The sequence below is a fragment of the Falco naumanni genome, chromosome 1, assembly GCF_017639655.2.
Source record: "Falco naumanni isolate bFalNau1 chromosome 1, bFalNau1.pat, whole genome shotgun sequence".
Classification (NCBI taxonomy): Eukaryota; Metazoa; Chordata; class Aves; order Falconiformes; family Falconidae; genus Falco; species Falco naumanni.
This window is the reverse complement of record NC_054054.1, coordinates 117202270-117225931: the sequence shown is the minus strand read 5'-3', so window position 1 is coordinate 117225931 and position 23662 is coordinate 117202270. Positions and strand designations below refer to the sequence as shown.

The following is a 23662-nucleotide window of genomic DNA, read 5'->3' as shown; positions in this document are numbered from 1 at the left end:
CTGGAACTCTCTGGGTGTTTTCCAAGTGGTTTCCCTAATTCTTCACCCACCTGCACCTTAACTAGTTTCTTACAACAGAGCACAGGGGCTGTAAAATGCTACTGTGGGGACTGGGGGATCATTTTACACCTGCTTTGTATTCCCCTGAACAGCTGTAAATGACAGCACAAACTGTGAAGCAGCAGGGAATTTGAACGCCTTCAACATATATTTCTACACTGATCCTCAGTAAATTAATTCAAATAGTTGCTGGGGATTTTGGGGAGAAGTTAGAGAATTCAATGAATGAATAAAGGAAGCAATTTGAAGCAGGGACCAGCTGGGGACTTGGGGGAAGGGAGAGAGGGGAAAGGGAGAACGATGGACAGGGATAATGGATGTGTGACCTGGAGGAGATGTGAGCAGCCGGCTGCCCTGGCTCACCCTGCACGTTAGGGAAGGGCTGGAGCCCGCACCGAGCCCATAGCCAGGGGAGAGGGGGACCAAGGCAGTGATGCCCTCCCCTGTGCAATGATCAGGATGGAAGCACTCCCCATGCTGCTCCGCCTATGTTTGGCTAGAGATGCTAGCTACAATTTCCATAAAGATTAAAGGCCTCTCCTGCATTTGTTCACGTTCAGAACAAGCTCAGAATATGCCTCTGGGTGGAAGGCACTGCTGAAAACAGCACTTTGAATACGTACATCTCTGGAACATCCTGACTCAAATGGCTTATTAAAAGCCTTCCCCAGATACATCAGGTTAATCAGAGTGCTAGCCTGTGTTGTTTGTTGCATTCAAAGTGGTAATCCTGTCAATAAGCTGTTCTTCACACCTGCAAGTACCCTGTCCCTAACACAGGTGAAGAGCAGAAGATTTTTCACACTGGAAAATCATCTCAATTTCCCCCTGCAATCAGCTCTTCCCTGGCACATCTGGAGCTGGTTTCAGACCAGCATAGTCTGTTGGTGATGCAATTTGATATTCTGAGAATTAAGAGGCCAAAAGAATATAAAACTAGGCCAGATCCTTTTCTCCAGAAAGTAAAAAAAAAAAAGTCTTGTCATTGCTCTTACAGCCTCCTGATCCTGGAGCTAGTCAGATGCAGCATAATTCCAGGCACAGGTTTTACCTACCTGTCTCATGCCCAAGTAGGTGACATCTGGGGACCTTTCACTGCTGAAAGCATTGCACAATGGCAGCAAGGACATCCTTGTCCTGAACATATTTGGAGAGGTTCTCCTCCCACATAGCTTCCCACACGAGTCTAATGGTCCTGAGTATCCCCTCCCTCACAGGCTGGCAAGAGTATCAAGGTGAATTGCATGAAAAAGAGCCAGTGTGGAAGAGCCAGAATGAGGCTGAGAGAATAAAGGATCAATTCAGACCATGTGCTGTCCTGGAGCATCACAGATTTGTACCAGCTGTGAGTCTGGAAGATAAGCCTCCCTGACCCACAAGGATTTACATAAACCAAGCCCTTGCCCCATCACTATGATACTACAGCACTGATTCACACCAGCCAAAGATCTGGTTCAAATTCTTACTTGGAGTCTCTTGTGTTTGGGTCTGGGTTTGGAATACAGTAATAAGACGGCTCCCTGCATGACTGTTAGTCCTGAGCTGGCTACTCCTCTATCACCAAGGCAGTCAGAAACCCCCCGTCTGACAATTTCTGCAGGGATTGAATCTTGTGGGTGCTTTGTTGGCCACATTTTGGGAAAAGCAAACCAAGCCCTTGCACCTGACTTTCAGAAGCCCTTCAGATATCCAAGGATGGTATTGGAGGTAGTCATCTGAGCTGAGAATGTAGTCTTAATTTTTCTGCTAATGCTAATGTCCATCAGTATCACTGTCACAGGGACTGGCCTCATCTTTTCTGACACATCAGTTGACTGTGGACGTTGCAGGAGGATTGCCTGTGGCTCAGACTCTGTCTTTTGTGCCAAATGCAGCACCTTCCTCTATGGGAGCATATTGCTGTTTGTGTACGATGCTTTCCAAGCCCGCAGGAACTATTGACCTTTCTCCCATCTATCCTCACCCTTGCCAATATTTGCTGGCCATCCACTGAACAAATGAATGGCACTGACCTTCACGGCAGATGTCAAGATAGGTAACAGGGCCAAGGAGAAAAGACGGGGGAAATGTTGCTAGGGTTTTCCTTCCCACACCCCTAAAGGTGCTACCGCGACAGAGGCACTAAAAATGCCAATAGATAGCTAATGAGATGGATTTCCTGTAATCTCAGGTTCATCATATTTTACCTGTTACTCACAATAGCAAACACTGAACTAACAAGAGGTCTGTGTGGGCTGGAGGAGCAGTCCTGTCTACGGAGTGTGCTGTAGCTCATACCAATTAGGCGGTGCACAGCTGGAGAGGTGTGCTTTGACCCAAGCAATCTGTAGGCACAGCTTTCAGGTTTTCTTATCTGCAAAGAGCCTACCCCCACCAGAATAGCAGCACTGTATAATAGTAATGAACAGAAATCTCAGTGGAAGTGGGGGCGGGGTGGAGTGGGTGGAGGGGGATGTGAACTGTCCCCTGGCATCCCAAAAAGACACAAGCCAGATTCTCACAGGAAAGCAAAAGTGGCAGTCATCTCTGGAGCGATGCTCTTTGGGCACTTGGGACACTCAAGCTCAGCAGAACCCAGCGTGAGAAATGTATTCAGCTTCCAATAAATAACCGGCTCCCCCGTCACCTGGGGAAGGTGGCCACTGTAAAGCAGGCCGAAGCCTTCCCAAAACCAGCTGCCTTGTCTGAAGAATGGCAGTTGTCTCCATGTCTATGACGGAGAGATCTACTGCTCTTTTTCCCTTCAACAAGCATTAATTAGACCTGGGTTCTTCTATCTCAAAGCTCAACAGCGAAGTACAGAGTAAAGCTAACCCCGGGCCCTCTGTCCCACTGCAGAGCTCACGGAGTTCTGAAACCACCTGCCGTGAAGTGCCTGGGCAAATACACTGCGGACTTGGCCTTGATCTTGAACTCTCCTTCAGGCATCTGCGACAGCCGGAGATGGTGCCCATGGCTTGGCGACTACCAGAGGACATCGTACGTTCCCATTCTGCCATCTCCTGCTGTGACCATTTGAGGGCTGCCTGAGTACCTGAGTACCGAGGCAGGAAGGGTAGCAGCTGGCACATGGGAGTTGGACTCCTCTTCATCCTCACATCAGGAAACACCAGGCAGCACCCAGCAAGTTGATGGCTGCAGGCATGCCCTCAGCAGCACCTGCACACGCTGCTTTGTTTGGACTCTGCTGCCTCAGACACAGGCCACCTCGATTTGTCATTCTCACCCACAATCATTTTGCTCACTGACACCAAACAAGCCTAATGGAAAAATGAAGCTGGTTTGTTTAGCAAGACTTCAGGGCACCCTTCTAGTTATAAATTTGAAAACAGAAGTTCCAAGTAAAACAAATACAAAACTCAATCTCAGCTGGTATGTAATAACTCTAGTCCTTTCTGGTTGCTTAACCTCTCATACTTCAGAGACTTGAGACAAGCCACAGCCAGCAGACCTGATGCTTTTCAGATCCTGCTGCAAAACCCCACACCTGTGGTGGTCTCAAGCCAATTTGCAGCACCAGTGAGCAGTGCTTTGCCTGGATCCTGCTACTGCATATTACTGCCTCTATTTTTTTCCCCAAGCTCCCACATTCCCCTCTTTTTCACTCATTTTTCACTTTTCTTCTTCTCCACCTAAAGCAAGTGTTGATGGTGACTCCTCTTCTACTTCCATACCAGGGCTTACCAGCTTTACTCTAGTTCAACATGCTATAACCCAGTCATGTTTTCCAACTTTTACTTCCTTCCCAACCTAAAAAAATTTAGCATTCACTTACACAATTTCCTGATTACTGCAATAATGTGAAGATTAGGTGGGTAACAGAGTATAGTCACAATGGAGCATTGCCCTATTCTGCAAAGAAACACTATAAAAAAACATCAGCTGTATAGTTGTTTTATGAGCGCATGACCTTTTGTAAGTGATCAGCTTTCTGTCTCATCTGATATATGGGGACACGTTAATAACGGACACGGCTGAGCCAGGAACAAGTTCTTTTGGGCAAGCTACAAGAGCAAGTCCCCCTGTCCCCCCCCAGCTTTGGCAGGGGCTCGCTGTGACTTTCGGTCCAACTGGCTGCCCTGAGGCCGAGGTGATCCATTACCCCTGCAGCTGCCAAGGGCTGTGGAAGCTGCCTTTGTAGCTGGGTTTGGGAGTATCTTTTAGTGACCTCCTGTTGCCTGTGTCTTGCCTGTTTCAGCCCTGACTGAGCTGTGATGGCTTTTCTCCTTCACACAGTATGGGCAAACGTACAGACAAGCAGAGGTCGACTGAACAGACTGCCATCTTTAACAGCATGTCTTCTCCTTCCCAACCATTTTGCCTAGCTCATCTCATGCCCCAGTACTCAGCAAGGACCAAGTAGACTCCTTACTGGGTGCTGTCACTTTGCAGTGTGACCATTTGTACTAGCACCCCACTCACGATACCTGTGCTCTGGTCCTTGCATCCTTGTGTGCCTCCACTAAGGTAGTAGTAAGTCTTAAAAACGTGCATTGGAGTCATCAGCTACCAACAGATGCCAGAGAATTCTGTAATTAGCAATTCCTCTTGCAAGCCTTCCCATTTGCCTTTTCTCAGACTTGACAGTGCCTAAGAATGACACCTAATTCAGCTTCCACTATCCAGCTAGTTTCTTCTGCTGCAATCAAAGAATTTATTCAACATCCTTGTTCAGGATTTGCCTGCTTTAACTGACCAACAGGAGCCAAGGGGAAGAGACAGGATGCCTTCAAAAAGGGAATCATCTCATCGTAAAGCTTATGTCAGAGTTGTTCTCTGATGGTGCCCATACCTGTTTACTGGCCATAAACCCTTATTTCTTGTGTTTCTATCCTGGGACAAAATCACATATCCTGTCAAGGGCCAGTCTCAAGCCCTAGATATGCAAAAGCACCTTCTTCCAGACAGCTCACCTCCTGTACTGTTCTCCAGCCCAGCATTTTATTTCAGAGGTACAACTCCCTGGCATAAAAAATAAATAAATATATATATATAAAAATAAACACAGGGTTCACTGGCCTTTGAGTGAAAATTGGAGAGCAAGAGCAAAGAAATCCTTATTTCTCAGAGAAATTATTTTGTTCCCAGCAGCAGGGGAGGCTTCCAGGGAATATGGTCACCTGTTCCTGTCTCCATAGGGTGATGCACATTGCAGCAAAACCTTTCTAAAGGTCATGGCAACAAGGCAATGGAAACCAAACCATCAGTGCCCTCAGCCACGGGCCCTTTCCACAAAGAGCAGAGCACATCAAGCCCTGCAGGTTGTGGAGCAGTCTGAGCTCCTGCCAGCTTCCTTCAGAAGCTTCCCCGGTAGGGACCATTAGCAAAACCTCCTCCACGAGCTGAGTGACACAGGTCAGGAAGTGCCACCCAGAAACTTCTACATGAAGCTGAATATCTTGTGACTGAATGAGGGCACGTCTTTGAGGCACATGTCCAGTGGCACCTGAGAGATGGCAAGTGATGGCAAGTCTACCGTAGCCCACTTAACAAAGGGGGTCTGCAACCATCGAGACATGGTTTTGACAATTATCAATATATGAAGCATTAAATAAATCAGAACAATATCTTTCCCTAAAGGCTGGCATCCTTGTGCCACTGGGGAAATCAAGGCAGAATAGAGCCAAATGGTTTAACCAAATTCACCCAGCCAGGAGAAACCAGAAAAAAAAGGTGTGTCCCAGTTCCCAGGCCAGTGCTTCTGGTGGACCTCCAGCCAGCGTCTTTAAGCTCCCAGGATGCCCTTTAGGCCACCTTCCACGCTCCCCTCTCAGCACAAGCCTATAGTTCACCTGAATAAATAAGGTGGCCCCAGTTATGTGGATTTCTTTCTTCTCAACTGCTGTGTGCAGAGAGCCCGATTATGCTTTATAGTGTATGTGTTTTGTTGGAAATACACAGTGTTCGAAGCTTAACACCAGCATTTCGGTATAAGCTGAATTTATACCTCACTGATTCTGAATTTTTAAAACGCCTAGAGAGAACAGCCTCTCTGTTCAGCAAAAACCTCACCACTGATCCTTGCACTCCTTTGCTCTGGTTGCCTGTTAAAGACGTCTATTATCATAATTTCAGGTTTACAAAATCCACTATTGTAAAGCGTGATGTTCTGCTGACTTGTAACGCAGGACTGGCACAGCCACCCCTGAAGAGCACAGGAAAGCAGCACTTACCTGGGTTACTTTTGGAGGTGCGCACGGGGGTGTAATGGTTTTTGGAAGATGTCCTGACTGGGGTGTTTTCTTTGGGGGAGGTATCTATGGCCGAGATAGTCTCTCTTTCACAGTGTGCTATTGGGATTGGTCCCTGCTGCCTTAAGATGTCAGCCAGAGCCCTGGGGAGAGAGAAATAGGGAAAAAACATATTTTCACACAGTAGGAATGGCGTGCGGTGTTTTCACTTTCACAGTCACTGTGTGCATCCAGCAGTAGTTGGATTTCTACCGTAAACAGAAAAAAGCAACAATAACAAAAAGGAAATATATGGCTTAAAAGCTTAGCTTCTTTATGTGCATCTGCTGCGTGTATTTACAGGCTTGCCTGGCTATTGTTTAGCTGTTCATATGCTTCCACTAATTCACTTCACCCCAGGGTTATGTTCTTTCTCCATCACTTTCCCTGCTGTCAGTGACAGTGCAGATGAACTGTTCTCCACAGCACAAAGAGTCACCAGAGCCCTGAGACTCAGGTGCTGTGATCTTCTAAAGGTTACACCAAAACTGCCCTGCCCAAGCCAAACCTCTTCAAGATAAAATCAGATTAGGGGTCTGGTCCCCACGCTCCTTAAATCCTTGTTTTTTTCTGCAAGCTCAATAAGCAGCAGTGGTGGGAGTGGGTTTCTCAAAGGAGATCCAGCAGTCCAGAAGAAAAGGTTTGAACAGTTTTCATGGGCTAATGTCAACACAGCTATTAGCCTGCCTTTACTTTTTTGTCCATTAGGGATTTATTTAAAGGTACTGAGGTCTCTCTGCTATTCCCCAAGAAAAAGAAATGTCACACAGTTCAATCTGCATCCAATGTTTTCCCCCTGGATGAGTGGATACTCAGAGACTTTTTTTCCTCTGTGAGTATCATGAACACAGTGGAACAATTATAGCGTGAAATGCCCTGATTTTCTTAGTGCAGCCACAAGCTATCTCTTGAGCCATAGGAAAAGGAGGAAGGGGATGGCTTGCATGGTTTATAAAGGACAGTGGCATTCTAAAGATGATAGAGTTTGAAAGGTTCTTTTCTCTTGGCAGAGGGAATATGCCTAATGTCACCTCGGGTACCAAGAAAAAGATGTGAGAAGGAGAAATTCCTTCACTGTGTATTGACGAAAGAGATGCTGGTGTTGCTCATATCTACTAGTGTTCCTTAAATGCCGTATTTCTGGTCTTTCACATAAGAAATACTTTGGGGCCTGAGTCCACTGCATTTTCCAAATCATTTCCTCTACAGACTGCTATCCTTGTGCATAATGAATTGCAACACTAATGTGCTCTACAGAAGAAACTCTGGGAAGATCTCAGGGTCTCCAGAAGAGGATTACATTAGTTCACAACAACCCTGCACAGAATAAGAATACTTTTAACCTCATTTGATTATAGTTTATAGAGAGGGCAGGCATAGAAGCAATAACCAATCTTATGATATGTGTATGTGCACACATACTGACACAAATGGAGTAAAGGGGTCGTCACATGCAGGGACATGTGAGTACAGATTTTTTTTTTTTTTTTTTTTTTTTGTGCTAGGAGAGGTGAAAGTGGCAGCAATAAGAGAGAGATACTTAATCCTATTCCAAGTCCTTTTGTTTACTCCTGTGGTTAGTCCTCGCTGAATAAGAGGAACTGCTATTTGGTGTTCTCCAAAAAACGCTGAATTCCCATTGATTGACACAGATCTGTGGGTGCTCGCCATCTTTCACAATCATGCCTGAGTTATCTCAAACTGGCCACCAACTTGCAGGACATGTTTGAAATGTTGGCCCCTTGCCCGAGGTTGTAGAGAAGATGAGTGGCAGGACAAGAACCTGCAGCTGGGGCCTGAGGTCCAGGCCCTATGGATACTGCACGGTTCCCTCCCGAGGAGAGGATTCATTCAACCACCAGTAACTGTGATGGCTTTTCTAGGCAAATACCTCCCCACTGCCTTACAGATCTTGCTGATGGGGGAGGATGTGGGAAGCTAATGAGGTCTGTCTATTTGGCACTAGCACCCAGTACATCCTGTTGAAGACAACACATTTTCTAAAGACAGCAGGTTGGCAGAACTGAGCCCTTAGTACATATCTCCAAGATATATTAAACATCAGATGACCATTTAATAGTATCTGCAGTACAGAAATGCTGAGAGTCGTTTTTCAATCACAGAGATTGTATTAGGACCATTATTTACTAGCCCATGGTGGCTTGGGCTCGTTTTGAACACTTGTCAAAGACACTCTTAGTGTCAAGAGTGCAATCACTCAGAGTGCAGAGGAAGATGACAGCACGGATAACACTAGAACACTGTAGACCACTTAGCTTAATATAACAGAGCCAGCTGGTCAGGAAGGGTCGGGTCAGGGACCAGTGTGTGCTCAGAAGGGGCTGTGTGCGGTGAGGTACACAGCAGCAGTACAAGAAATGTGGAAATGGGGAAGTATGGCTGGCGGGTGCTGGTGGGATGGAAGTGGAGGAGTACCAACAAGTTCTCCCAAAGCTGAATGTGTTTAACCTGACAAAGAGAGGCTAAGAGAGGACCTACATCCCGCTAACGGGGAGCTGCAAAGGAGACAGAGTGCAAAGCAAAGAAGATGAGGCAATTGGCACATCTTGCAATGAGGGAAAATCCACTTGGTTATAAAAGAAAAAAAAAAGTCACAGTGGGATAGCAAAACACTGAAAGAGGGACCCAGAGAGGCTGAGGGATCTCCATCCTTGGAGGTCTTCAAATTCAGCTGGCTAAGGCCCTGAACAACCTCCTCTACCATTGAAGCTGGCCTTGCTTCAAGCAGGTGGCAGGACAAGGGACCTCCAGAGGTCCCTTCCAACCTAAATTCTGCTACAGTTCTGAGTCTAGAACCACCTTACCCTGCAGGTCAGCTTGTTTCTCTTGATACTGTTGTCCTTTCTCCTACTATTATTACCATTTGAATGGGGTTTGGTACAGTCCTAAGAACATAGTTTCCCTACCTCCTGGATGGACAGTTTACCTCAATTCACTAAAAATAAGTGAGACAATGTCCGTGAATATACTCTGGAAACACTGGAGGTGGTAAGAAGTTCCTCATTCTCTCAGTCATTATCTACCTGAGAGCCGAACTCCAAGCCTGCCACCCTCCTTAAGGACAAAACCATGTGTCCAGAACAATATTTCAGTTCGTGAACAGTTTCTTATAAAACTGTGCTTGGTAGTTCCTTGGTTACAGCCAGGACCTGAACTCACTGATCCTTATCACACAAAACCATACAACTCAGGTGATAAGAACAAATTTAACCCCTTCTTTGTCTTTCATCTTGAAGGAATCTTAATAAGAGCTGCTGCAGGTCGGTAGTTGGTCACAACAGAGTGAAGAAATGATTTCTAGTGGGGTGCCAGCCACCTGGGAGGGAGGAGACTGTTACTCAGATGAAATGAAGGAATCACAGGTGGTACTCAGGAAAGTGATGTCTGCCGTGTCAGACTACACACAAGTTAAACTGAACTTAACTAGCGAAAGCAGACCTAGCTCCTAAGTGTATAGGACTGAAATAATGTGCCTTCAGTAATGCTGAACGTGTGATCTCCTAAACCAACCAAACTGTGTGTCCTGAGTGCTCACTCTTTGACCTCTTCTTTAATGTCTACAGAGAGAAAAAAAGATGGTTCAGCACCAGCAGAACAAAACATTATAGGTGGAGGAGCAAGTCAAACTTGGATCAAACTGGTTAGTTCCTTGCCAATTCAATCACGTTGTTGTGTGTGATCCAGTTTATTTCCATAAAGCACAGCGGGCTGAGTCCCACGATGGTGGAAGGTCGGTCACTTAAGTAAGGAAGGATTTGGTCGGCATAAGACTCTTGGGTACAGCTGTCTAGGTGTCCACTGCAAAAGCTTCAATAACAGGGTAACAGAGGCACTTGAAATATTTGGGTCTTTCATGTGCAGCCATCTGGGTACAATGAGTCCCACTGATGTCAACAGCATCCTAACCACCTGCACAAGGCTTTGAGACACTTCAGAAATCTTTCTGTGACGACATATCTCTTATCTCAGGAAAACAAACCTCACTCCCTGGAACGTGTTACCTGTGGCAGCGGATGGAGTAGCCAGAGTTGTGTAACTGTACAATCGTCTCCTGAGATAATGCTTTATGACAGCTTTTTCATTAATGTCATTTACGTAAGAACATTAAAGCTTCTTAGACATGGTGACATCAGGGGTGTTGTTCCAGACCAGTGCTGGACTAGCAGCATGGGAGAAAAACCTTCTGATGTCTGACATGGCAGGACCTCCCAAGGCAGAGCAGGTCAGGTCCTGCTCTCAGGAACGGCAGCAGGGAAGGCTCTCGTGCCACTCTGGAATAAGTGAGTACTTTGGGAGGAAACACCGTGGGATGAACACAAGGACCCTGATTCAAAGAAGGAGTTGTGGCTGCTTTCAAAAGGAAAAAAAAAAAAACCAAAAAACCAACAACCAAACAAACCAGGTCTTGTTGGAAATACAAAAGGGCCAAAAGGGATGGATGTAAGCAGTAGGGTAGCAAGGCTGGGCATCAGCTGGGGCCCTGGTGTTGAAAGATGAAATGAACAGACTTGGCTAAAGGGAAAAGAGAATGAAGACAAAGCAAACTGTGAGAGGGGCAATGGCAAGGGGTGGCAGAAAACCAGAAGAGAACAAGGAGAAAGTGAGTGGAGTGATATAAAATGGAGGAAACAGGAACAAACCACAGTAAAGACCAGGCAGAGTGTGAAGTTCAGCAGGTATGTGGAGGGGATCCATCTCAGTCCTAGCACAGAGCTGTGGGAGGGGAGAGGGGAACTTCTTTGTGCAACGGGGAAGTAAATCATCAGTAGCGATTCTCGAGGATTGAGGGAGATGATTCTTCCTGGCTACGTAGCCCTGGTGAGACACATCTGGGGTTCTGTGTCCAGTGCTGGGCTCCTTGTGCACATCATGGACTGGGTTCGATGAAGGGTCACAAAAGTGCTTAAGGGCTTAGAGCATCTCATATATGGGGGAGAGGCTGAGACAGCTGGGACTGCTCAGCCTAGAGAACAAAAAGCTCAGGGGGATCTTATCGATGTGTATCGATAGCTGGCTGTAAAGCTGCTGGAGCCAGGCCCTCCTCAGTGGTGTTCAGTGACAGACAAAAGGCGATGGGCACAAATTAAAATACAGGAAATGCCACTTAAGCACAATAATAAGCTCTTCCACACTGAGAGTGTTCAAACACTGCATCAGCAGGTCAGAGAGTCTCCATCGTTGGTGACATTTAAACCCCAACTGGTCACAGTCCTGGGCAACCTGCTCTAGCTGACCCTGCCTGGAGTCTGGGCTGGTTGATGATCAGAGGTGCCTCCAGCCTTAGTAATTCTGTGATTTTGTAGACTTCGTGTAGCCAAACCAGGCTGTCCCACTGGAGGGTCCAGCCCCAAGCACGATAAAGAAATGGCCTCAAAAACCAGCAGAAAGAACCTCCACCAGGGAGCTGATCCCAGTCCTAGATCCAGACTAAAGGAATGACTCCAGTGGGCTTTCTTCAGGCTAGGCAATGTCACTGACAGCGGACCCAGGCTGAGAGGGCTCCAGGTCCACTTTTGTAAGTGGCTTTTCCTACAGTAACTTTCACACTGTGAAACACCTCCATCGCCACCTCCAGTGCCTTAGCTTCCTGACCTCAGCCATTCCAGTGCGGTAATTTGCTTGTCTCCTGCACCCATGGGGAGAAATTTGTTGTTTTTTAGTGCTCTGTGGGCTGAAGGAGGAAGGATTTGCTTGATATCACTGAGAGAGCTTGAGGCAGGGCTGGGACCAGAGCCCAGTTTCCCTGTCTAGTGCCCCCTTCACTGGCCAAGGAAGATCCACCTGAAGGAATGCATCCCAGCCATCCCTGGTAATTTGTCAGGTTTTTTCAGGACCTATCTGTGGAAATGTAGAATTCATGTCAGTGCCCCAGGGGTAGCAAGGACTTTCTGGACTGTATTTGATGGGGATAGCTCCAGTCCACACATGAGCCTCCTCTCTTGGGCTGGAGAGAAAAAACACAGATCCTGGGAAGACAAAGAGCAGCTGAAACAGGGAGGAATGTCTGGTTTAAGAAGAGAGTTTGTGACACATCAGTGTTTGCCTCTGCCGTGAGCTCTGAGGCATGAGGTTGCAGGGGCTGTGAAGGACCAGCTTGCTTCAGCACACCCTGCCCACTTACCAACCCAGCTGAGAAACTTAACCTGCTGTCTTAATTACCAACAAGGTAATGGCAGGCTGGAGGAGTGTTATCCCTTACCACAGTCTTTTTTGAAAGCAGTGTCCTGCTTTCCTGATACCCACAGATTTTCAACACTAATTGCTCGTAACAAGTGTGGGCACAGGTGTTCCTTCTACTGAAGACAAGGGCAGCTTTGGTGACAGCCCCAGCAGGCCAGGATATGGCCTGTGGGAAATAAGACTGGAGTAGAGAAGTCTAAGGATGCTGGATGTGAAAAAACGATGGGAAGAGCTGACTACTTCCAGTAGCACAGGTTGTACACATTCAAAACTTCACTGAGTTGCCTTCTGAAAATCCCCTGTCTTGCAGACTTCACACACAGGGTGATAGAAAACAGAATTGCCTGTTCAATGTCCCTATGAATTTGGGGAAGAATGGAAAAGGAATGACCAAATGGATTTGGCAGAGTACAGTAAGAAGAGCAGTGTCTGGCTGAGTTAAAAGCCTGCTAAAAGCATAGCTGTGATAGAGTTTGTGGCAGAACTCCAGCCAACTTCAGCACAGCCAGGATTTCAAGGCAAGTCCTTAAAAAAAGAGGTTAAAGATCCCCCTATGCTTTCTTACTAACCGGGAAAGGAAGAGGCAGTCGGAGAGAGGTGGTTCCCCCAGCCATGCAGCCAGCTCACCTATAAGGGACAAGTCTCTCCAAGGGAGAAGATTTCAGTCACCAGCAAGTCGAGCAGAGCACAGCCCTGCATTATTCATGGTTTCTTCAGTGCCTGTCCCCAGACCTGCTGCGTGCCTTGTGAAGTTTCCAATGCTGGCCACACTGAGCTACATGCTGCCTTCCACTGAGCTGGGTCTGTGCTGCCCTACGAGATGGGCTCCCACGCTGTAGTTTCTGCAGGCTGTGCACCGCTTGCCCATGTTATTCCCCTGTGCTAGCTGTGAAACAGCAGACGAGAAGGCAAGGGTACACTGCCTGTCATCGGCTCTCCCCATTTCTGCTGCCTCCTCGGCATCACCCTCAGGGCACGTGTCTGGCCACATTCTGAGGGTGCTCTGATCTTACTACCAGAAGGATGGGGATTTAATTGGTTACACAAACACCACTGCAAACTGGTACACGGAGGGAAACACGGGGATGCTGCTGCCAGCAAACCCTTCTGGGAGGCAGATTCCTTCACATGGAAGAGACTCTGCCAAAGTAGCTCTTGTATCTGAAAGTGCAAGGGCTCAGCGGTGTACTGGAGATGTACCAGTCCCAGGTCAGCAAAAGGGACAACTGGTTTCTGCAGCTGACAGAAACAAGAGCATCTGGTGCTTCAGAGCAGGGCTTCTGGGGAGGAACACTGGAAGTGGTTTGTCACAGCAACCTGAGCGGGCATGTGGTGGATGCATGTATGTACACACAAGAACAGGTGAATGCACCCATGGAGTAAGAACTTCCATGAGTGAAGCATTTGTGCACCTGCACCCAGCATAAGTGAGGAAATATTCTTTCTTAAAAATAAATACTACAAGGAAAAGTCAGATGTCTTCTGAAAAATCTTTGTGCTAAATACAAGAATTATACGTGAAGCTCCTGGAATTTAGTCCAGCTTTAATGACAAATTTAAATGAAAGCCTGGTTACGAATGTACTGAGGACCATATCATTACCCCAGATCATGACAGCAGAATGAGGCTGGCAGTTTTCCTGATTCACTTTTCTTGGTGAACTCAAAACTGACACATGGGTGACATAATTACATCACAGACATGCACCCACTGTATGGAGGCATGTATGTGGAAAATACGTTTCAGCTGAAATAGAAGTAGTATAGGTGTTGCACTGTTAAATCGACAAGAAAACAACTGTTGCAGTGAGTCATCATCTCTCCTGTCTTCATAACATGCGGCAGAATCACCAACTGGGAAGTAAAGCTCTTCTTTGGGACAGGTTCTTTAGGCTATATATCAAGGGCAGTAAATACTAGCAGTGCTTAGATGGCACATCTTGCACAAGTACAAATCGAGTAAGTGCCCTACTACTGATGTGATGTGGGCAAGAAATTTACTATAGTCACTAAACTCACAACAGGTAATACCAGTTCCTTCGAACAGTGATACAGCAGGTCCAAAGAGAAAGATACTGTTACGTAAAGATTTTGTGATTAAAAAGTTAAAATCAATCTTTCCAACCGATGTTTCTTCGCAGAGAGCTGTTACACTGAGCAGAAAGTGGCCAGGGCACCAAGGGTCAGGATCTACCTCTAAACCATTATTGAGCTACCTAGGGACAGCGAGCGGCACGAAGAAGCCGCTGCCCCCAGAAGTCCCGTCCCCCGGCATCGCTGCAGGCTCAGAGCTCGTGGCAAGGCAGACGGTGGGCTGCCACCGGCTGTGCCACCGGGACTGCGCCTCCAGCACCCACCTTCCCTCTCAGGCTCGGGCCCCAGAGCCCACCTGGCTGCATGCCTCTCTGCTTGAGAGAGCAAAAAGGACTCTCTGCCAAAGAGATGCACCCAGAAAAGAAGGGAGGAGTGCTGGGGAGAACCAGAGGCAGTGGTGCTGTACAGAGAAGGAACTGAGCGCTGGCGGTGATCATGGGAAGGAGATAAAATAAAAATAGCAGGTCTTGCTAGGTATTTTACAGGCATGAAAGTCTGTAGGAGTTGTGCTAAGAACTCAGCTGGTAAGTTTTTTGGTCTGTTATTGTTTGTGCTTGCCTATCTGCATGCACTAAGCTCTTGGTGGATATGCAGCACTTCAAAAAGCTCATGAAAGCATAAAGAAGTTTCATCCACAAGATACCTATTTTTGCACCAAATCCTATGTTGTAAGCAAAATTAAGGGACTTTAAACTTATTGACTAAAACTGTACTTTCTCTGACAAGCCCTGTCCTTGCAACAAAGGCGATTCAGGCAGGAGCTGAACTACAGCAAAGTATTTATTGTGAAAGAATCCCAGGCTTATCTGCCTGGGTAATGAGACATTTGAGACCTCCATGCGATACAGTGCACACATCTAAGGAAATACAGATTGCCTCTGCGAGTAGGGGCAAAGGCAAGCAAAAAAGCACCATGATCTCACTTTCCTGATAAGGTTCAGATCTTCTTATGCGAAACAAAGTTTTAAAAGGCATCTGCTCTCCAAAGACCCACAGATCAACTGCTAGTTAAGGATATAAGATTGCAAAGCTAAAAAATACAGAAGTTCAGAGCTAGCCTGGATTCCCTCGACACCTTATGATGGAGGGTTACCAATAGAAAAAGTTAATTAAAAAGCAGAAAAATACCAAATAAATGGGAATTAGAGACACTGAAATGATTTGGTAAGGCAGCGCGGTTTCTGAGACTAGCCTCTCTTGCTGGGAGAAGTTCAAAAAGAAAGGAGAAGACTCAGAAGCAGCCAGTGGAAGTCTGCAGCCAGGCAGCCTCTGCTCTTCCCAAAGCCCCAGGTTCTTCATAAAACAGTCAGAGAGGAAAGCATGGGGAAAAAACAGTTACCAAACTGTGCAAACTGTGACCAGAGCTTCAGACTGAAGCTTTCCCAGTATATGTAAAGTGAAGCAAAAGGGAAAATATTTTGTACAGGTACATGCATACCAATATAAATTCTGCCTTGATCTGGCCAGCTGGGAATAGGCAATTCATCAATGCAAACAGGACAGGATTCAGATCTTCTCCCAGCACAGGAGTTACCTCAAATACACTAAGGTGCAGTATTGGTTTGAAACAGCAGAACTACTCATCAGTGACTTCTCTGCGGTCACACAATTGTGCCTTTTTCTGTTTTACCTGAGTCAAGTCTGACACGTGTTTGTGGACCTGTGTTCTGTGCCTGTGAGAGGGACAGGGCACTGCAGAGTCTCAGAAACTCTCAGGAATAAACACTACAAAGCAAGGCAAAGAGTAGATGAAAGGCACGAGTGCGATGAATGAGACTGAGTGGAGTAAAAAGAAGCACAGCATAAACCCAAATCAGTGGAAAGAGAAAGAAAGCAGTGACAGCACCCAAGAAAGAAAATCTTCTGTATAGTCGCTATGACCAGGCATGTGTTCGTAGCGCTTTCTCTGTCCTGGGGGAGATATGAAGTTTGACTGTTTGGCTGAAGCAACACGTACCAGCGAAGAGCAGAGCTGAATGAACCAGCTGTGATCACATTTTTAAAAACCAAGTCTAGAGAGGTAGTTTTCACAGGCTCCAGCCTTAGCGAAGAGGGCTGAAACTAGCTACCCTCCAGCGACCTCTCTAGCGACCGTAGGGCCCAAGAGCTGTGGTGAGATGCAGCCTGCAGGAAGAGAAAACATCCTGCATTTTAAGTTAGCATCATGTAAAACTGCATGCAGCCTTCCCGGATCTGTGGAGAAACCGATCCATTGCCTCTGAGTCCTGTTGAAATTCAGAGCCACGGAGTAAAAATGGCAAGAAATTGATCAAGTTAACTGTGGACTCTGCATGGGAAAAGGATGTTCATTTATAAAAACAGTCTCTGTTGTTATTCACAGAGCAGAGGATGCAAAAGCAGAGACCAAAGAAAACAGTAACACAAAAATCTTTCCTCTTTGTAGCAACAAAGATGCCCTCAGAATAGGGCAACGAGAAGCACTAGGAACAGAAGGTGCTGATTTCCCTCCTCCCTTTCAAAAGCCAAAACACTGACCAGACATGCTCCATGCAAGGACAGATACAGAAGATGGCCTTTTAGCAGGATATGGAGCTAGTTTGCCGAGGAAAATCCCAGCGCTGCTTCTCAGCAGCTACATGAGAACAGCTGGGCTTCCATCACTGCCCCAGGGCCATCAGTACCACTGTCTCCCTCTGGCTTGCAAGTAATGGCTTCGGCTGCCCATGCGGCAAGCAATTGGTAACGTTTCAAACCCTAGCTGCAAACTATAAGCAGTTTCCAATTTGTGCATTCCTAACTCGGCAGAGAGTGCAATGGTTACTGTTGCTGAGGGCTAAATGGGGGTCATAGAGTGATACTAACCACAGTGAATTATTTACTTACTGTAGCGCGGGGATTTAGGGTCATGGCCAGGGGAAGAGAATATTCTGGGTCACTACTCCTTGCTACAGAAAAACATACCCAGCTTTGAAAACAAACAGCTGACACTCCTTGTTCACTGTCAAAGATTCCCTAACTCATTGCCATACTGAAAGTAGAGCAAATACTCTGCCCATGTAAGAAATGCTCGAGGAAAAAAAAAAAAAAACAACAAAAACCTGACAAACTGATGAAAACAAACGATCCTCACAAATGCAGTCAGTGAGCAATAGCAGATAAAACCTTGCAGGGTACAGCTCTCAGAAATCAGCCCCAGTTTCTACCTGGAGCCCAGCGTGCATTAGTTCTGGCTATGTAACTCCAAAGCAAGATCAAGACAAGAGGCAGTCATATATGGTCAGGCTGAAAGATCCTATAATCATTAAAAAATCAGCTAAGTTTAAAGCATTACAAGTGCTTCCGTAAAATATGAATATTTTAGCTAATGTTTTTCAAAGCACTTCCACTTACTGCTCTTAGAAACGAACTTAAGTATCAGTTACTGTCACTGCTCAGCCCAGAATCACAGCAGTGGCTCTTCTTTAAAGGTACGTGGTAGTGCCTGAAAACAGCGTCTGAAAACAAGACCAGATTTCCAGCTCTTAAATGCACATGCATATCTCAGTGCACAGACAGCCTTTCATTTCACATGAGAGTGACGATTCTCCTGTGAATTTGTAAACCCTCCTTTTTATCAAAAGACATCAAATGAGCCCTGTCTCCATCAAAATGTTCTAACTGAGTTAATGAGGGTTTTCTGTAAAAGCTGGGTGAGAACTTAGCAGAGAAACAACATCTATACACAGTACTGCTAACCAACCATTTACGATGAAATAAAATGTAAAGTGTGATTTTGCTTATGGTGAAGTGCAAGGACGACTTGCTTAATCTCCCCTGCATGGGGGATGCTGTTCACGAGGGGCTGTTTCTAGCCCAGTGTAATAATTTCTGTTTATACTGCTGTTTTGCTCTTCCCAGAGGTTTTGCTGGGATACATGCTGAGATCTAATGCACTTGTCATCACTACAGCGCATTATTCTGGATGTTACACTTAACTCCAATTGACACAACCACAAACAGATAGAAATATCTGACTACATTCTGATTTTCTCCCTCCCTGTTACTCAGCAGCAGTTCTCAGAGACAAAGACAAACCATTCCACTCCTCCAATTTACATTCTGCCTGGAGTGCTGGCAGCATTATTCCTCAGACCGATGCAGACCCTGTCTGCTGGAGGTGCACTTCATAATATTTAAACCATCGTGCAATTTTGATCAAGTTCAGGTAACATAGCTCTGAAAGGTATAATCTTTTACCAGCTACCACATTATAGAAGTCAATCATTTCCTTAAAATGTTCTGAAAGTCAAGCTTTCCAAGCACTCAATCTGCCATTCATACTTCTACACACAGGTGAATCATTTTACCAGACCTTATCTAAATAAAGGAACGCAAGCATCATAGGAATGAAAACATCAAGAATAATTCAGACAAGTCTGCCAACACTGCCTCTGATTTCAAAGGGTGTAGGATCCAACCCTGTAGCCCACTGGAGCTAGAGCAAAAGTGGCATACAGTTATCCAAGTCATATTTTCAAATTTAGTGTGAAGATAAGGCCCAGACAAAGTTGCCTTGATGCCAAAAGAGCCGTACAGTTGGGGAACTAGCCCTTAGTTAAGAAAAGACCGCAAAGAACGTAGTTTCTGACTAAGCTACCTTCAGGACCCTTTACTGTACAGACACAAGTGACCTAAAAGATACTACAATGTTTTTAACACTCTGGAGTTATATTTTTGCAAAAGGAGAGACAAGGGGCAGGTGAGTTTGTGATTGAATATGTGGGCCAGACCCTCAGCGGGTGTAAGCCAGCGTTACTTGTCCTCATTGAAGACCCAGTAGTCCACACCAGCCAGCACCCCTGTGTGTGCCATCTTACGAAGGCAGGAGTCTAAATAAAACACATCTTCCCAAACAAATAAAAACTGCGTCACTCATCTCTTTTTCTTTGTAAAAAGCTAAAATTTCTCCCATCACACTCTATTGCCTGCGATTGAAGTTCAGCCTTAAAAATGTGGTCAGTTATTTTAATTATTTTGATTAAAATTTATTTATCAAAATAATTTTCATTAAGCATTATCTGCTAGGGATAAGGGCTTTCCCCACTCATGCTCACAAATGTTCTTATAAAGAAGCTCCTCACCAGTTTTTATGTTCAAGCATAGGAACCTCACAGAGGTACACACACTATCTAGGGGGACTTTTTCACCAGAAAATAAACACGAACTGAGAGAGTACGTGCATTTGTCTGAGGGGAGAATCATTACGGAAGCCTGAGCTTCTGCTTTTAAATGGGATTTTCTCTGACACGTCGAGAGTGTTCTCTCTTATTAAGCAATGTGTAAAACCACCGTGAAAAGGATACCAAACTACATCCCTAGCAGCCACCTAGGAAGGACAGCTTTCTAGCCTGAGTTATCTGGATTTAGAGGGGAAAAGAAATAGAAAAGGAAAGAAAAAGAGCATGGCCTGGCACCGCCGCTCTCCCGAACACCTCTGGCGAGCCCAGGGCAAAGGCGCCCGCCAGGAGCAGGCAGAGCAATGTCTTTGGCACTTCAGTCTAAACTTCCGCGTGGGCGGGGCGGGCCGGGACGGGCCGGGGGGTCTAGGGCAGACCGGGGAGTCCGGGCGCCCCGGCGTGGGGCGCGGGCAGGAGCGGGAAGGCGGGCAGCGCGGGCAGCGCGGGCAGGGAGGGCAGCGCGGGCAGGAGCGGGAAGGCGGGCAGCGCGGGCAGCGCGGGCAGCGCGGGCAGGGAGGGCAGCGCGGGCAGGGCGCGCAGGGCGGGCAGCGCGGAGCTGTCCCCCGCGCCGGTGCTGAAGGCGGGGCCGCGCCGCGGAGGGGTGCTGCGAGGAGTAAGGGGAGAGGTCCCGCGGTGCTGCCCCCAGGGTGGGAGGGCTGAGCGGCTCCCTAGACGGGTGGCGGGGCGGGAGGGACGCTCCGAGCGGTGGGGTTGTCCCTGGAGGGCCCGTGCAAGGGAGGAACTCCTGGCTGGAGGGTGGGAAGGGAAAAGCCTTGGAAAGGTGGTGCAAAGAGGGAAATCTCGGACAGCCCTCGCAAAGGAGAAAACCCTCGGACGAGGCGTTCAAGGGGGGACCCCTCGAAATGACAGCACAATGGAAGATCAGCTGCACAGGTGGCGCAAAAGGGGAGCCCTTAGACAGCCATTGTAAAGGTGAAATACTTGGAGATGCAAGGGGGGAAACTCATAGTCAGCCAGCGCAGAGGATAAGGACTCAAATAGGTACTTCAAGGGGGACTCCTTGGACAGGCTGGGCAGTGGGGAACCGTCAGACAGTGGTGCAAAAGGGGACACTTGGGACAGCCAGTTCAAATGTGGAATTCTTGCAGGGGTCATGCAATGGGGAAATGCTTGGACATTGCACAAATGGGAAACGCTTGGATGGGTGGTTGAAAGGAGGACCCCTTAGATGGGTAACGCAATGGGGACACACTTGGACAGACGATGCAAAGGGGAAAGACTGGGAGAGGCAGTGCAAAAGAGGAACGTTCGGAGAGGAGGGTGTCCCTAGACAGAAAGGATGTTGGAAGCAGGGGGAGGACCGCACCTGTGTATGTTCATCTCCCGGGGCGGGCGCCGCGCCTTGTCGTAGGCCACCTTGGCGAAGACACCGGCGATGAGCACGAAGGCGATGGCCCCGCATGAGATGTAGACGGTGGCGTTGGTGCTGTCCTTGTCCGGGTCGTACTTGTTGGCGTCCCCGTCGGCGCCGTTGCTGCCGTCGGCGGGCAGCGCGCCGCTGGCGGTGGTGGGGTGGGCCCACTCGGGGCTCTTGTAGTTGCGGCACAGGCTCTGGTTGAGCTTCTCGGCGCGCTTGTTGCAGCAGAAGCGGTAGAAGCAGGTGCCGCAGCAGTAGCGGAAGCCCGTGAGGCTGTTGTTGCACTCGAACTCCTTGTCCCACTGCCCGCTCACGTCGTAGTACCCCCAGCACGTCTCATGCGCCGGGGCCGAGCCCCCGCCGCCGCCCCCGCCGCCGGGGGGCGTCCTGCCGCCCCCCGCGCCCTTGCCGCGCCCGGGCAGCGCCGTGGGGGCGGCAGCCCCCGGGCCCGCCAGCGTCTGGTTGAGGAGCTCCTTGCCCGGCTTGGGGGTCCGCCGCGGCGCCGCCGCCCCCTGGGTCCGGTTGCCCTTGGCGCGGGGGGGGGCCGGCCGCCTGCGCGGCCAGCAGCAGGGCCAGGAGCTGCAGGGAGAGCAGGAGCAGCGGCAGCAGCAGGTGCCGCGGCCCCATGGCGGGGCCAGGCGGGGGCCGCGGGGCGCGGCGCGGGGTGGGGGGCGGCGGGCGGGCGGCGGGGGGGCTCAGCGGCCGCGGCGCTGCCCCATGGGGGGGCGCGGGGGGTCCCGCTGCTGCCGCGCGGCTCCTCAGCGGCGGCTGCCCGGCGCCGGGCGCTTCATGCCGGCGCGCAGCGAGCGGCGGAGCCCGGCGGCGCGGGGCTCGAGGCGGCGGGGGTCCCGAGCCGGCCGGTGCTGCTCCGGCGAGGGGCTGCGAGAGACGGGGAGAGGGTCAGAGCGCGCCGCGCCCCGGGCACCCCGGCCCGCCCCCGCCCGCCCCCCGCCCACGGCCTTACCATGCCGGAGCGGGACTGCAGCGGGGCCGCGGAGCCGGCGGGCTGCCCGCGCTCCTCGCGGGGGCGGGGGCGGAGCGGCGCGGAGCCGGGCACGGAGAGGGGCGGGCGCCGAGCCGAGCCGCGCCGCGCCGGGCGCTCCGGGGTAGGCCCGCCCACCGCTGCCGGGCCGCTCCTGACATCACTCCGGGCCGGCGTCAGCACACGCGGGGCCGCCGCTCCGCCAGCGCGCCGGGCCGGCGCCCCCCGCCGCCCCCCGGCCCGCCCGGGACTCCGCGTCCCGGCCCCGGCCGCCCGCAGCGCTCGGGGTGCTGACGCCGGCCCCGGCCGCGCGTGGGAAGGGGCCCCACGGGCGTGTGCGGGGGGCGTGGTCCCTGGTGGGGTGCGTGATGTATGGCCCCTGTACCTGTCCGGGGTGGGGGGTGAGGATGCGGTGTCCGGCGAGGTGTGGTGTTCATGGGGATGCAGTGTCCGTGGGGATGTGGTCCTTAAGGAGGTGAGGAGGTGGTGTCCGTGGGGATGCAGTGTCCATGGGGATGTGGTCCTTAAGGAGGTGAGGATGTGGTGTCTGTGGGGATGCTGTGTCCATGGGGATGTGGTCCTTAACAGGGGTAGGTGAGGAGGTGGTGTCCGTGGGGATGCAGTGTCCGTGGGGATGTGGTCCTTACAGGGGTAGGTGAGGAGGTGGTGTCCGTGGGGATGCGGTCCTTACGGGGATGGACATGGCACGTGGTCCCACTGGGTCAGCTGTCTGTGCAGCCCCTACAGCTGTGCATGGGACAGCAGTGCCCACAGCGGCATGCGGGGGCTATGATGGCTGGAGATTTGTGATCTGTATGGTCCCTAGTAGTCTGTGTCCTGGGTGTTGTTCCTATAACATGTGTTTGGTGTGTGCATGAGTTTATGGATCAGTGTGTGCAGGGAATATGGTCCCTATGGGTATTTGAGGGCTATGTAGACCCCAGAGGTTTGGAGGAGTGTTAGGGACCCTCTGGACGTACACAGTGATACGTTCCCTGTCACTGCATGTGTGGGAGGTTTGATCCTTATGGATGTGTATGAGCAGGCCCTATATATGCACACAGGTTGTTTGGGTCAGGTCCACATGCGGGCTCCCGGGATTAATGGAGCCTGGATGCCCAAGCAGGTCTGCCCCAGGCAGCTGGGGGGCAGAGCTCCCTCCTCTCTCCAGGAGGTTCCCCTCCCAGGGCAGTGCCTGCAGCACAGCCTGGTGCTGGGCAGATGTTGGTCCCCGGGCTGTCAGGCCGTGTTGCCCACCAGGGCCACGCTGTCCCCACTGCCCTGCCACCCCCTGCACAGAGACATGCCTCCCAGGCTTCACAGGGATTGCTGCGCCAGCCTGGGGCTGTCGGCACCTGCCGGGGAAGGTGCGCTGAGACCGGTTGAATCCCAGTTCCCTGCTGCAAGGGCTCAGCTATTGCACTCGGGGTGGGGAAGGCAGCATCCCCCACCCCAGCCTGTCTGATACACCCCCCACTTCTTCAAACCGGTTCCCCTCCACGGCAGCTCTGGGGTGCAGGAGGGATGGGTAGCAGTGCCCT

The 23662-nt window shown here is 49.5% G+C and overlaps 1 protein-coding gene across 1 annotated transcript in view; it reads right to left on the bottom strand.

Annotated features, from left to right (window-relative positions):
* The window catches only part of SHISA6 (shisa family member 6), a 245721-nt gene extending 223955 nt beyond the window's left edge, over nucleotides 1-21766 (bottom strand). The window contains 3 exon segments of the mRNA XM_040580616.1: nucleotides 6234-6394; nucleotides 21089-21681; nucleotides 21683-21766. Coding sequence (XP_040436550.1) covers nucleotides 6234-6394; nucleotides 21089-21681; nucleotides 21683-21766 — 838 coding nt within the window.
* Between the last annotated feature and the right edge of the window lie 1896 nt (nucleotides 21767-23662).